The 15,948-nt window shown below is 33.4% G+C and overlaps 3 protein-coding genes and 2 non-coding genes across 5 annotated transcripts; 1 reads left to right on the top strand and 4 right to left on the bottom strand.

The window, feature by feature from the left end:
- Nucleotides 1-444: 444 nt before the first annotated feature.
- LOC123890441 (leucine-rich repeat receptor-like protein kinase PXC1) lies at nt 445-3,992 on the bottom strand. Its single transcript, XM_045940053.1, has 2 exons — nt 1,924-3,992; nt 445-1,362 (listed from the first exon to the last, which is right to left on the bottom strand). Exons 1-2 carry the CDS (start codon nt 3,323-3,325, stop codon nt 677-679), a joined length of 2,088 nt encoding a protein of 695 aa, XP_045796009.1. The 5' UTR covers nt 3,326-3,992; the 3' UTR covers nt 445-676.
- Nucleotides 3,993-6,125: 2,133 nt separating this feature from the next.
- On the top strand, nt 6,126-6,199 carry TRNAV-AAC. Its single transcript has one exon. It is a non-coding gene; the product is annotated as a tRNA-Val (tRNA).
- Nucleotides 6,200-6,383: 184 nt separating this feature from the next.
- Nucleotides 6,384-8,300, bottom strand: LOC123890440 (cytochrome P450 76A2-like). Its single transcript, XM_045940052.1, has 2 exons — nt 7,326-8,300; nt 6,384-7,130 (listed from the first exon to the last, which is right to left on the bottom strand). Exons 1-2 carry the CDS (start codon nt 8,247-8,249, stop codon nt 6,504-6,506), a joined length of 1,551 nt encoding a protein of 516 aa, XP_045796008.1. The 5' UTR covers nt 8,250-8,300; the 3' UTR covers nt 6,384-6,503.
- Nucleotides 8,301-10,590: 2,290 nt separating this feature from the next.
- On the bottom strand, nt 10,591-10,664 carry TRNAV-AAC. Its single transcript has one exon. It is a non-coding gene; the product is annotated as a tRNA-Val (tRNA).
- A 446-nt stretch (nt 10,665-11,110) lies between these two features.
- On the bottom strand, nt 11,111-13,795 carry LOC123890438 (protein PSK SIMULATOR 1-like). Its single transcript, XM_045940051.1, has 2 exons — nt 13,388-13,795; nt 11,111-12,970 (listed from the first exon to the last, which is right to left on the bottom strand). Exon 2 carries the CDS (start codon nt 12,904-12,906, stop codon nt 11,212-11,214), a length of 1,695 nt encoding a protein of 564 aa, XP_045796007.1. The 5' UTR covers nt 12,907-12,970; nt 13,388-13,795; the 3' UTR covers nt 11,111-11,211.
- Nucleotides 13,796-15,948: the final 2,153 nt, after the last annotated feature.

The raw sequence follows: 15,948 nt of genomic DNA, 5'->3' as shown, positions 1-15,948 counted from the left end.
TTCCAGTATCAATTAATTTTATAAACTAGCTCATAAGACAAACTACATACTATGTCAACAGGGAGGAGTGGGGGAGGGAATTAATACTCTATCTGTCCTTCAATTATTTGCTATATTCTTTTATCTCTATATATATGTATTCAGTTTATTCTCCACATATTCGGCCTATTCATTCTATTCTTTTACATGAATTCAAACATAAACTCAAGTCCTTTTCTTAATTGCTGTTAAAGTCCTTGCTCAACCCAATTCATATGTATATGTAAATTGGATGGATATGCTCATTGTTCTGCATTAGTTTGATGTTCCCTTGAAAAATTTGGATGATAGAAAAGAATTGGAAGGCTTTTCATGTCAGGAATAAATTGAGAAGTTTTGAAAAATTGACCAGCATATATGCCCTCTTTTCCATCTTTCTTTTACTGCTAAAGAAGGAACAATAACTGCTAAGTATTGGCTGTGCTATGTGAGTAGCAGAACCATTGATTATCAAGATATATTAGCCATGTCTCAAGACAAGTGCAACAACATAATCATTTCACAAATATTACAAATATAAAACAATAATTAACAACTCATGCAAATTGAAGAGCTAGCTAAAACGATACCAATAAGTAAATGCAACAAGAGGATCAAAGAAAGTTTCATCCTGAGGCAATGAATTACAGTAGTGTTATTAAGCTAGGCAATCTTCAGTAGTTGCAAGTGAAGGTGAAAGTGAATTGCGCGATTCATCATAATCCTCTCTTAGAGGAGATTGTTCAACTCTAATGTCCTCAATCATCTTAACAACTTGCAACATAGTTGGCCTTTTCTCAGGTTGTAACACAACACAGGCCAATCCTACATTCAGCATTGAAACAAGCTCCTCCTCAATGTTCTTGTACCTCAAAAGTTCTTGATCAAACACCTCTGATGTCCACTCTTCCTTCACAATTGACCGAACCCATTTTGGAAGATCTGCTACTTGTTCATCGAATTCCACACAAGGGCGAACTCCTACAGGAGAAGAATGCTGAGAGGAGGAAGGGGCTTTTCCTGTCAAAACTTCTAATACCAACACCCCAAAAGCATACACATCTGCCTCTTGTGAGAGTTTCTTCGCTTCCGCCTGCTCTGGAGCTCTGTACCCACCCAACCTCGCAACCGCGTGAGCAGGGTTTAACAATAGCGACAAACCAAAGTCACCTATGCAAGCAACCCCATTCTTGTCAAGTAGCACATTGGAAGATTTCACATTCCCATGAGGTATCTTGGCTGCACTATACTCTCCATGAATCCTTGCAAGGCCTCTTGCTGCCCCCAACACCAAGCTTATTCTTGTTGTCCAATCTAACGGAATCCTTCCCGGACCTCGGTTTCCTAACACAATCCCAAAGCCATTAGCAAACAAAAAACTAAGAATAATCAATACATTTTCTTCATTATAGAACAATTGTATGCAATATCAAAGATTTTGCATTTTAAAATCATGCTACCATGGTTTTAAATTGCAGTCTGCGGCCACAATGTAAGGAATTTCAAGGTATATGCAACAACAACATCGCAACTTCAATTTTGACTACATGCATTTTCCAATATTTTGCTGAAATATAAAGGTTTGTAGCGTAATCTATGCCGCAACTTCAATTTAAAACCCTACCACTACTTCAAGTTTTAAAAAAAGGTTTGTAATCAAGATTTAGACCATGACATCAAAGTTTTTTTTATGTCTCAAGTATCAATATCATGTTTTAAAACCTTGTTATTAATACTACCATACAATTAATTAGTATTCTTAGCCTATGTTTGCTATTATAGTGGATATGTCACAATCACGCTGAGTTATCATCATTCTGGCACACTCACTTATACCAAACATACACTTAATTATATCACTAAATTGAAAACTAAAAGGTAAAGAGGGCTTTAGATTAAACAAACCATGAAGAAGAGCATGCAAGCTTCCATTGGAAAGATAATCATAAACCAAAAGCTTTTCTTCCTTAGCATAATAATAAGCTTTAAGTCTAGCAACATTAGGGTGTCTAAGCTTCCCCACAACATCCATATACTGTTCAAACTGGTTCCTATCACAAGGGTTGGCATCCTTAAGTCTCTTAACAGCAACAGTACATCCATCATCAAGAATAGCCCTATAAACAGTTCCCAAACTACCCTTCCCAAGCATCTCTGCTGAAGCTTTTAGCAAATCCTCTAACTCAAACTCATTCCTCCTATCAAAAAACACTAATTTACTTCTCTCTGTTTCAGTTATTGTTCCATCACTATCTCTATCTACACCCCCATTATTACTATTTCCACGGTACCCTTTTTTCTCGCTTCCACTACTACTATCACTTTTTCTCTTACCAATCTCACTATCCATCCCAACCGTTGAATTAGATCTTCCTCTTCCGCAACATTGCGCCACCGTGTAAGAAACCGCCATCAGTAAAACCACGGAAACCGCCACCGCAACTGCCACAATTCCTCCCGGACTCAACATTTTCCGTTTTCTCGGAGTTTCAGATGGAATTATACCGTGAGTACTGTTACTAGTTTTTGGGATTGAGCTAGGGTTTGAAGGAACGATTTCGGAACCAGCATCATCGGAAGGTGGATGAGGAGTTCCGGTGACGGAACAATTCGGTAACGGACTCGATCCGCAAAGACCGTCGTTACCGGAGAAGCTTTTGTTACCGAATTTGGTAACCATTGCGTCTGGTAAGTGTCCTTGGAGTTCATTGTTGGTGATGTTGAGTTCTCTGAGATTGTTTAGGGAAGAAGAAAGATCGGGAACTTCGCCGGAGAGTTCATTGTTCTGTAACCGGAGAGTGAGGAGATGATTCAATTTTGATATTTCTTTAGGGATTTTACCGTGGATATTGTTATCAGAGATGTCGAGTCTGATAAGAAACCGTAACGATGATATCTCCGGTGGTATCTCGCCGGAGAAGTCGTTGCGTGAGAGATAGAGAAGTTCAAGATCAGTGCAGTTTAAAAGAGGAACAATGGTTCCGTTTAAACGGTTATCGTGTAGGTCAAGGAAGCGTAAGTAGATTAGCGTCGAGAGAGAATCAACGGGACCTCGGAGATTAAGGGAAGGAACGGAGAGAGCTACAACTCTGCCGTTCGGGGAGCATTCAACGCCGCGCCATGCGGCGTTGCAGGCATCCTCGCCAGTCCAATTACTGACAAGGTAGCCGTGGAAGTCCGTTTTGAGACGGAATTCGGTGAGGGCATGGGTATCATTTTGTTGTGCACTTTGTGTTAATGATGGTAATGTGCATAGAAATACTACTAAGGTTAAGGTTAAGGGTAATGCTAGTGTTTTTGTGTTCATGTTATGGTGTGAGAAGAGAGGGAACAATGGTGTGTTTTATGTTTTAGTACATTTAAAGGTGAAGAGTGAAGAAAGTAGTGTTTGAGAATTTGAGTGAGGAAGAAAATGTGGCATGATTATGAGAGAAAGTGATGATTGAGAAAAAGCATTGTAATGCACATGTTATTTATTATATGTTGGTAAGGTAATTAGGATTGGTCATTTGGGGGAATATGATGATTAAAGGTGGCAGCTGATTATGGGATTTGGAAGGAGATTGTCGTCTGTATGATTGCTGTTTTCTACTCTATCAGATGAATAGAATGAGTGACAGTATTCTACTTTTTGTTTTGTTTGTCTTGTTAAGCTAAAGAGGGAAAAAATAATGCTATGTAGGATGAATTTAGATAACATAATTATACCTAAGAACAGAGATTAATATAGTATTAAATTATTAATACTAATATAATAGACCCTGAGTCAAATGGTTCTCCAATTTGAAATTTTTATGTGTTCAGAGTATTTTGGTAAGGTTTAACCAAATTTGGTGTCGTCTAAATTTCAAATTCATAATACTAGGAAAATGTAAAAGGGTTGGTTGTTAACAACTACATTTAGAAAATCCTTCTTTTCCTACTTACTCAATAGATTAATGCCACCACCCTTTTAAACAATGACATATTTCCTTGGTAATTTGGTCATGCAGAACCAATTTATATGGAATTGGATTTCCTGCAGTAAATGTTTCACGCTGTTTTAAACAAGGACCGTCCGATCTAATCTGAATGGTTCAGATTGATTTGGACTGATTTTGTATAGATTTAATATGAACCGACCGATCTGAAATGGACGGATGAGATCTAAAACAGCGTGTAACTTTGTGATTTCCGACTGCAGAGAATCTTGATCCAATTTATATAAGACATGAGGTCCACATTAAACAGTTATTCTCTTTAAGCAAGTGTGATAGTTCTCAAAATAATAAAACTAAAAATTGGAATTGGGTTTATGCTACATTACATAGTACATTAGTACATGCCTCTTATTATCCTTATCGGTACGTTCCCTTTTTTGAAACCTTGTGGTTGTGGGGTTGAAAGAAGCAGTTGAAACAGAATGGTCCAAACTTAAACCCTTGCATGTTTTTCAGAGAAAACTCTTTGAATTTTAGATTGCAAGTTACCTTGAAGCATTGACTTATAGGTCATGGATTGTAGAGCATTATCAATATGATTTTCTTCTAAGTTTTATTACTTATGAATTCATGATATACTGTACTACATAACAACCATAGTCTTTTATTCCTCTGTTTATATTTGAATCATGTAATTTCAAAAGTTTATAGTATGTAGATAATTGCTACGTAAGGCTTAACATAATCACACCTATATTTATGAAGAGAAACATAAATAAATAAATAAATAAATAAATAAATAAATAAATAAATAAATCAGATAAGAAGACATGATTTTTTTCACATTACATTCCTCTCCTATACAGCTTCCATAGTTCCCTTTTACACCTCCACTTGCAAAGTTACACCACTTATAAAGAAAGATGATAGGGCATATATAATGGAAAAGAATTATAGTATATACATATACTTCATCCGACCTCATCTCGTATATAAGCAGATATTCACTTTTAAGTTCATTTGATAATTAATATATTTGGTCCAAAATTGAATGAACTTAAAAAGTGAAAAATTTGCTTATATATGAGACGGAAGAGAGTAAATAATATAAAGTGAGTGTAAAATTACTTGTACAAAAAATCAAAATTCTAATTAATCTTGCCTGGATGTACTTGATTTATCAATTCCATGGACAAACTTTAAAGGCTTTCACCAAACTAACTAAAGTGATTCATTATTTGGTTTTGTCTGCTGCTGCTTCTCTTTTTCATGTGATGTAAAGAAAAAAGAGGTCCTCAACTTTAAGTCAACAGCAAGCAAAGCTTTTTATTTCACATCATACCCTATAGATAAGCTATCGAATCCAATGATTAAAATGTAAATGCAAGGAACATGACTGGAATTCAAGCTTAAATTTCATGAAAACATTTGTTCACTGATTAGCTAAAGTAACTGGAACGATAAATTTAAAATTAAAACTATGTTTTAAATTAAACTCAACTCTATAATATAATCTCGGGTTCGATTCCTGGGTGGAACAATTTTTTGGCCAGGTTTTACTCACCTCGTGGTCGAACTCTGGACTACTAGGGTCCCTTCCCCTAGGAGCCAGAGGGTTATAAACCAAAGAATATAATTTTAATCAGTTAATTGTGTACATGAATAATGGGGTCATGGTACATTGGTGGTGTGGTACTTGTTGACATCTCAATTATGTATTTTAAGCCTTCCATGGCATTTCAACTACCATGATATGATGCAAAAAGTGAAGCAATTGTTTCAGCTTTTTTTTCTACAAATTTGGAGGCGAGATTGGCGTCCAAATTTAAAAGCATTTGATATTTTGCTTTCATGAATAGTCAAAACATGAATAGTGTTGTAGCTCAAATTTAGAATGACTTCTTTATTGCTGGTTTCTTCAACTTTACACTTCTAACAATTTGGACCTAAATTTTATTACAAACAACATATGAGGTCTTTTTAGCAGAATACTACAGTTTTAGTTGATTATAGTCCTCTCCAGTTCTATTTACTCACAATAATAATTAGTCTATTTGTTTCTAGAGGAATACGGAATACATAACAATATAACATGATATTGATACATCATACCTTTACTTCCATTAAAATAGGTACGTACTCCAAACTCTATTAAGTAATATAGTCTTTAAAGAACAACATCAATATGGTTTCGTGGTGTAGTTGGTTATCACGTCAGTCTAACACACTGAAGGTCTCCGGTTCGAGTCCGGGCGAAGCCAACTTTTTCTTTCTTTTACTTATTTAATAGTGTTGATTGTTTTCCTTACAAGTTACAACTGTCTTCATGAGGAAATTGAAAAAATCAAGTAGTTAATTATCGTATTAGCTAGTTTATAATCTGTTGACTTATACTTTTTAGCAAACATAGCATATGTCATTTGTTAAGAATAATCCTATTTTCAATAATTGAAGATTTTCATATTCATATATAGATGGATAGTATCACATTTTTTGATATACAAGCACAAAAATGTGCCAATAGCATTTATTTATACAATAAAACATTAAAAATTAATGATTAATTTAAGAACCAACAACTAATTTGGGCACAGCAAGCAATGGTTCAAACTTTCGCATGGTTATACCAAGGTTATCTTTCATGTCCATAGTTAAAGGTGTAACATTGCTATCAAGCTCCCAATCAAATCGATGAAGCAAAGATCCCAAAACAAGGTGAAGAATTCTATGTGCCAAAGGCACACCCGCACACATTCTTCTTCCAGCTCCAAATGGTATAAACTCGTAATGTTGTCCTTTATAATCGGTCTTGTAACTCTTGCTATCACAATCACAAAACCTTTCGGGTTTAAAAACCAATGGTTCATCCCAAGCATCTGGATCTCTTCCAATTGCCCACGTATTCACAAAAACTTGTGTGTCTTTCGGTATGAAGTATCCCATGAATTCCGTGTCTTGTACTGCTTTTCGTGGGACAAGTAGTGGAATCGGAGGATGTAACCTTAATGTTTCCTTAACAACACCTTGTAGATAAGGAAGATTGTCTATGTCACTCTCTTCAACATCTTTTGCCCCAACTACTGAATTAAGCTCTATTTTAACCTTCGACATACAATCATTGTTGATTAAAAGCTCCGTCATAGCCCATTCAATTGTGCTACTTGTTGTTTCTGCCCCAGCTAAGAATATTTCCTGAATACCGTCACATTTTATAATCAACCAAATTATATTAATATACTCGATGAAATATTTCTAATAATCTAACATTATAATTCACAGTGTAAAATAAATTTGAGAGGATTCAAATCCATGAAAATATGAGATATCATTTATGTATGAGATAAGCATGTTTATATGAAAAATCGTGTAATTAATTTGTAGGATTACCAAGATGAAAATGTTGAGATCTTTATCTGAGATCTTAGCTGCTTCTTGGTTCTCATTTTTTTGGAAATCAAGCAAGACATCCAAGAAATCCCTTGATTTCTCATCATCATGCTCTACCTCATTCTCCAAACGCTCTTTCACAAACGTGGAAGCAAATTTAATCGCTTTTCCCATATCTCTATCCATTTTTCTCCTTAATCCTTGTGGGTCCAACCACCTCAACCAAGGAAACAAATCAGACACATTAGCATGTCCTGTCCACTCCATCATCCCCATAACAGCATCAAAAAATTCAGACCCATTTTCAGATTCCATATTAAACAAATCACGTGACAACATTAAATTTCCAAACAAGTTAAAACTCATGAAGAAAATAAAACGTGAAACATGAAGTCCATGACCATGTTCTAACTCATTTGCTTCTTTGTTAATCCACGTCAGCATGTCATTTACGCATTTACGACGAACCGAAATGCTGTCGTTAATGCGTTTCATAACTAACATATCGACTGTTACTAGGCGGCGCATGAGCCGCCAGTAAGATCCGTAAGGAGCTAAAGCTAAGGAAGATTTGTTGTAATTATGGACACGCATAGTTTCGATTACCGTTCGGTCTGAAAAATTTTGGTCATGGTTTTTGAAAAATGTTGTGGCTTCTTTGGCTGAGAGTATTGCCATAGTGTTTATTGAACCTATTTTGAGCCATAAAATTGGACCATATTTTTGTCTTAGATTTGTGAGTGTGCGGTGAGGCATTTCTCCCAATTGGAACATGTTTCCAAATACGGGCCATCCCGATGGTCCGGGTGGAAGACGGCGCTTGGTGGCCGAGATTTTTCTACGATGATTGAGGAGGAAGAAGAATATAAAGAAAGATAAGAGTAGGAGAGTAATATGAAGAGTATGTTGTGAAATAGATTCCATGGTTTTTTATTTGTGAACAACTCATTTGCATGATGCTAGTTTTTGGTTCCTCTTTTATCACTAGCTAGGTTATAGTGTCGTGCATAAACAAGTACATGTTTAATGCATAGTTAATCAATTTTTGTTCCACAAGAGTTAAAATTTGTATTTTTAAAATATGCATGATGCAGTTATCAAAAATTAAAAATGCATTATCATGTGCTAATATTTAAAGCCGGCCAGCTTACATGAATATTCCTAGGAGATGGCATCTTCACCAGTTGGCAGACAACCATAGCTAAAAGGTTTCGTTTGACCTATTTGTCTTCACTCTAAACATTATTTTAAAATTAAATTAAATTTCTCTACAAAAAATAAATTAAATTTTAAAATAGATAAAAGTGTACGGTAGTATATTATTGCTATGTTTTAGCTTAGAATATAGAGAACAAATTATTCTAAGTGATAAAGATATTTGAACGCTAAAAAAAGTAGTTATGACTCACGAGTTTGATTTTGGTTTAATCTTTTCGGTCTCTATTAAATGACAATGAAAATTCCGCACATATAAGATAATAGTCTTATTAACAAAACACACAAGAGCTTGTAGTTGCATACTACTTATTAGAATTTGGAAGACTTATACTCAATTACAAAAGTTAGCTTGAGAGTTAAGATTTGCACTACAATTATAAAGACTATTTATATCATATCTCAATCCAATGTAAGACTTCTAAGAGTACTTGTCTTCACATGAAGGGAAAAAGGTGTTCGAAACACAAAAGTTGCACATTGTATTTGACACAAAATACAATTTAGATATGTTGGAACCAAAGAGAAAACAAAATAAGATAAAATTTGGAACATATATATACATATAGTATAATACTATTGATTTCATTGTGTTTAAGGAATACACTCGTCTTATCCTTTCTAGAGACGATTGAACTTATCAATTTAAAAAGGTAAATTGATAATTAAGACATTGAGCTCAAGTGGTTAATAAGTTCCTCTTAAGATGAATTGTTCGAGAGAATCCAGATTCGATGTTGGTGGAAATAATTGTTGGTCAAACTTTACTTACCTCGCAGCTGAACTCTGAATTATTAGATCCTCATTTCCTAAAAACTAGAGAGTCAATATTAAAAAAAAAATTGTCTATTATAAAAAAAGATCAAAAGAAAATATTTCTTAAAGAAATAATTATATAGGAAGGTTGAATCTCAAGATACTTATGATAACATATGTCAAACAACTTGAGAATCTTTTGGCGTGGAGGGTAGAGATACCCCTCTTGCCTCTTTTATATTCGATTATTCCCTATGAGTTTGGTTCTAGTGGTTAGGTAAACATTTAAATAAAGAGTTTTTTTTAAGGAAATAAAGAGTTATTATTCACTCTTACTATATTATACTATAGTACCTCTATCTCTTATCATTATAAGATTCATTTTCTATATTATTTGTAGGCTCTCTTTTTTTTGTTTTTTATAGAAGAGAATATCGAAACTCAAAAAAAAGAATTAAACAGAAATCAAACGACCGGTAACAATTTTTAAAATATCAGTTAAATATTAAAAATAAAGGACTAGTTTTTTTTTATATCTATCTATAAAAGACTAAAAAGAGGAAGAGATTTTTTTTTGTTTACAATGAGCTGAGAATTGAACTCAGGACTTATAACATACTTACCCAAATCCCTCACCACTAGACCAAACCTAGTAGCTTCAGAGAAGAGAAACAAGATTCTGAAAATATTAAAAAAATCTATCACTTTAGATAATAAATAGTTAATACTTGTATTTTTTAATATTTATTTATGCTGAATACTTTTTATATTAGAATTTTTTTTAAGTTTATGGATTGTTTAATCTGCTAAAAAATAAAAGATTGAACAAGACAACTTCAGTTTGTACTGTATTTGATTTTAAAACTGCTTCTGATACTGGATAAAACTATGAACCAAGAGACATGACAAAACTGAAATTTTTGTCACTGAACCATGATACAATTTTTGAGTTATTCAAACATATTAGTACCATATGTCAAAAAAAACAAATTAGTACCATAAATTAATTAAAAGATGTTTTTGATAAAATTTTAATTGAATGAGTTATTGAACTGACGCAATGTTGAGAAATTAAAAGTATAGAAAAATTATTATTATTATTATTATTATTGTTGTTTTGACAGAATATATCATCAACAAAAAAACCATATTTGAAATAAATTGGGCTGTGATTTATAATCGTGGTGGCTGTAAAAAAAAAAAATTGACAGGATTGAAAAATTAATATGGTTTTCACTTGTCCGAAGATGGAAACTAAATTGTCAATGGTAAGGAAATAAAATCGGCAAAAAACTGGCTTCGCCCGGACTCGAACCGGAGACCTTCAGTGTGTTAGACTGACGTGATAACCAACTACACCACGAAACCTTGCTGTTAACATTATGAAAACGAATATATTTGAAGTAAATAACGTTTTAGATTAGTAGCTCATTACATGTATCCACTTTTCTCTCAACACACTATGTATGTATAATCACATTCAGTTACATTAATGAAAGAGAGCAAAAATAGAATAATTTTTTTGATTCAGGAATGCTGAAAAATTGGTTTCTTAACATTAGTATAAGTGGTTATGTTCAATGGTAGTTTCTAGTATCATTATTATGCAAATGAAAGAAAATATAATGCATATTTTAAACAGAGAAGGGACATTAGCACTACTATTTGGCCGGCCATGCAACTGACTTCAAGAGCAACGATAAAATTCCGGGACGACGAATCACCCTCAAATAGACACGCAACTCACAAGTCGTGTAGTAGGTTGTATAATTAGATTACCTTAAACTAAATTGTTTCACCCCAAATGTAATATAAGACTAAAAGTAGAATCAAGGTAATAATATCAAAAGTACTACTACAAGATCATAGAGTACCATTTGAAAATGATAACTATACAACTTCAAGAACAATAATTTTACATTCTTATATTTCTCATACAAGGACCATTAACTGATGTAGAGCTAGCAAACTCCATTCTATCTCTCATGCCTACTTTTGTTTTCAATCCTACATACTTATAGTTGAGACCTACAAGAAGATCAACCATTGCAGCTTCAGTTTTTGCCTGATTTGCGTAATAAAGAGTTTGCACCGGTAAAATATTTCCATTTACAGTTGTATGCTCCTTCTCAAAATTTCTCTCTGAATGCAAACTTATAGTGTTATGTGCAAGTGGAGCCAACCATTCCAATGTCTGTTCGAATACCGGACTCCGTTTTGCTGCAAGGTCTGCATCATGAATTGAGGAAGATTTGCTTTCCGCTTGGCATTTGAGCTTAGCCCTCAGAGTAACTTTTATACTAGTTGGAAGCATATTGTACAAATCATCTCTTGCTTTAAGGTCAATTGAGTGAGGCGACGATGCCATCTTTTCGATCAATGCAATTGTATTTGCGTAATGTATGGCTAAAGCTGCATCGCCAAGGGTAAATGAAGTTGGCTTTAACCTGTTGTTGATGCATAGTTTAGAATATATTCTAATTCTGTTGGAGATATACGATTTCTCGACTGTTTTCATTTTATCGACGTGTTTCATATAAGAATCAGTCAACCTCATAGAACCACCATAACCATTTGTCTGCACATAACTCTGTATGACAGGAGAATTGCTTGTAACAGACATGCAACTTTTGAATGGACCGATATTTCCTAACTGCTTGCTTTCCGAACGTTTGTGCTTTCCACGTTTATCCGATGAAGGAAGAACCTTCTTATGGTCCTTATTTTTTTTGCTCTTGTCGAATAAAAAGTACGGCTTTCTCCCAACATGACCTGAGTTGAATCTGTAGAGATCATTCTCTGAAGGATAAATGGAAGAATGCATAAAAACAGAAAAAGATTGACTACGGAGAAGATTATTAGCATTCATATCCTGAGAGTCATTTTCTTGCTGTAAAGATGGTAAGTGATTATTTCCAAACACAAATATGATCCTCTCGAGTACGGTAAATAGTGATTTTACCAGCAACCGGACAACATAGTCATAACTTCTACTCCATGGAGACATGTCTCTTAGATTCTTCACTTCCTGGCGCTGACACGTGACCTTCTTCTGAAACTCGAGCAACTTTACCCGATGCAGTTCAGGATTTGCTTGCATTCTTCGGAAAGTCTGTTCAACCTCTGCTAGTACCTCAAGCTCTTCACAAAATTGTGTCGTGAAAGCAACAAACTTTTCCATTTTCTTCACTTTTCTCTCCATCTTTTTCCATTTGTATTCCCATCCCGACCATTGAGTATAATTTTGAACCGGACTACGAACAAAATGTTCAAACCCGTGGTAAACCGGATCCGTGCACCTCTTACCCAACCTAACAACAGATCGCGCAAGAGATTGAAAATTATCGAGTATATCATTCAATACAAGCTCCATCAAGTAATCATCATCCTCAGAAACCAACATTTTAATCCCAACAGAGTTCACTACCTCTTCCCTCAAATTCATAACCCCCCAATCACTCAAAGACTGCCACAAATTACTTATCTTCGACATCAAACTCGAAACTTCTAACGCCAAAATTCCAACAACCGCCTTGTTATCTAATACATTCTTGCGCGAAACTGGCCACAAAGAATTAAGCCATGACCCATTAACCATTTCACCTCTCATGATTTCACTCAATCCAACAGATATTCAATTCACCTAATCAATAGCTTAATACACACTCAGTATCCTGAAATCAATCAAACCCAATACTACAAATTAGAACTTCATAACTCATAAGGAATTATTATAAATTTATGGTGGTAGTAACAATTTGCATGGATTAAGATAGTACTAGTAATAATTTGCAATATTATGTAAGAGAAAAAAAAAACATTATTTTGATATATTAAGGAAAAGAAAACCTAACCCCTAATTGGTTTATGGTTGGTAAAAATTTGATTTTGAAACTGACCCATGAAAAGACTTGGGTCTTCATAGGTTCAAAATCAAAACCCAGTTTTAAAAGTTGAATTTTTTTGTCTTATTTTGTTGTCATTCACCGGATTTCAAACAAAACAGATACCAAGTAAACAACATAAGAAATAAGAACAAAAACATAGGAAGAAACAAAAACAAAAACATAGGATATTGTCCAAAAACATACCTTTCTAGTTGAAGGAGAAAGAATAGATTAAAGGGTCAGCTTGAAAATAATGTTTGAGAATTGGTTCTTTGATTTGAGAGTGTTGGATGGATGTGGAGATGTCATATTTTTGAGCGTTTGGATTTGAAGGATTGTTTGTTTGTTGGTTCCACTTTGTCAAAATTGATTTGACTTTAACTTTAACTTTGTTTTAAAGGTTGCTTTGGAAATTTGAGTGGTGGGACCAAAATGGGTGGGTTGGTATTTGGTTTGTGTGCTAATAGCTGCTTTTCTTCAACTTCTCCGTCGTCTCTTTGTGCCTCGGACAGTTGGGGAATTTTTACAAGAGTATCACTGCCTCTGCCTGGAATGCATATCATCATACCATACATTAGGAATCAAACGTTTTACCATATGTTTAAGGTTTTGCTTAATAAAAAAATAGCGGATAAAGTTAAATTGTACTAATTTATAGTTTATAGGTTAAAAATAGACACTATTTAAAATAGCATATGAAAAAAAACTCAAGATACTCTTTGGTTGATCTCTCATGCTATCTATCATGTACTAATTATAACCATTGAATTTTTGAATCTTTGTTGTTTTTCTCTTCGCATCACTTTATTTTACTTTACAATTTCGGTTATTAGATTAAGACTATGTTTGGATTGGTGGTAAAGGATGGAATGGAATGGAATGGAATGGAGTGGTAACTAACTAAGTTCCATTGTTTGGATTTGCAAAAAATAAATGGAGTGGAATGGAACATAATGGAACCCATTTCATCCCATACCATCTAATCTTCTAATTTTCTTTCCCCTCCAAATTGGGGTGTATGCAATGGAATGAATATTTATAAAATATATCCAAACAATGGAATGATATCTTTACTCCATTCCGCTTCGTTCCACTCCATTCCATTATGTTACATTCCGCTCCATTCCATTTTGTACCACCAATCCAAACATAGCCTAAGACAAGAGAGATGATAGAACACATTAAGGCATGAGAGAATTCAAACTCATGAAAAAAACAAGTAAATTAATGAAATAAACAATAAATTTAGGGTCATGTTAACTAATGTTCCCGTGACACTAGTTAAGAATACAAAAAGGATAATTTTTTTCTTTTTGTGAGTGTTTATATAAACTATAAATTATGAGCTAATTTATCAGTTTTGCAAATCAAATCTTATGGAGTTTAAATTCCTTACCGTCTGGTTGAGTAGGATCCAACTTAATATATGAGATGTTAATAATTGTAATTTTTGGTATTAACTTTTTAGTTTTTAGAGTAAGAGAATCTGATAATTTAAAATTCGGTTGTGAAGTAAGTAAAGTTTGACTAAGAATTAATTTTCACCAAAAATTAAACTTGAATTCTCTCCGATTCATAGGAATAACTCATTAACCACTTAAACACAATGTTTTTTGTTTAAAAATAAATAATTAATTTCAAGCGGTAGATTAACTATTTATCTAAAGTGATAGATTTTTTTCCTAGAACAATAGAAAAAGAAAGCAAAAAGAGAAAGAGAAAGAGAAAGAGAAAGAGAAAGAAAAAATAAAATAAAATAAAATAAGTGAGCTTTACTAAAATTATTTTATTAATTTTTAATTTGTGTTTATATTTTTATAAATGAACGATAAATAAAACAATTTTAAACTTAGGGGGTGTTTGTTTCAAGGTTAGGAATAATATTCCTGGGAATATATGGGTTGGAATAAATATACCCATGTTTGTTACAAGGTTGACATGAAATTATTCCTGGATATGAAGTTTCCTTGGAATAAAATAACTTCCAATAACTTCTCTTATTCTCATGATTTTATTCCCAAGAAAATGGGTGGGAAAGAAAAGTTCCCATGAAAATGGAAATACATTTTAAATAACTTCCAATAACTTCTCTTTTACCCACTTTTATCAGTAATTCCTAGGAATGTAGTTAATATGAACCAAACATGTTTTTTTTTTAAATACATGAGAATATGATTTCTGAGAGTAAAATTAACAACCTTGAAACAAACGCCCCCTTAACAAATACTAGTGCTCAACCAAAAAATGAAAGGTACTAAAACAAAAAATATATACTCCCCTATGAAGTGGATTTCAGTAATTGGTTGGATTAAAAATTTAAATTTCCACCTCTATATATATAAAAAAACTACTATATTTCTACCAAATAAACAAATCTCACACGACTAAGATCATCTCTAATGGTGGTTATTATTTTTTTAAGTACTAGTACCTAATAGGTACTCCTATTGAAGTAAAATCAAAATATTATCTAATAGGTACTAGTTCTAAAATAAGACTTGGTACCTATATCATTTTTTGTGGGACTCATTTATAATAATGTAGAGTTATTGGGTATATGTGTTATTGGTGTGACTTATTTAAAACTTTTTAAGAATTATTGGGTCAGAGGGATTGAGTACTTATTAGATACTACTATTAAAAAATTATAAATGATTGATGTGTATACGTGAAGCCGATTAAATACCAAAAAATGAGAGCTTCGTCGTAAATACTCTAATAACTTCGCTTTTAGTAGGACTTTAAAGGTCGTTTGAAATAATACC

Source organism: Trifolium pratense, linkage group LG6 (assembly GCF_020283565.1).
Source record: "Trifolium pratense cultivar HEN17-A07 linkage group LG6, ARS_RC_1.1, whole genome shotgun sequence".
Taxonomy (NCBI): domain Eukaryota; kingdom Viridiplantae; phylum Streptophyta; class Magnoliopsida; order Fabales; family Fabaceae; genus Trifolium; species Trifolium pratense.
This window is presented reverse-complemented; position numbering and strand designations above follow the sequence as displayed.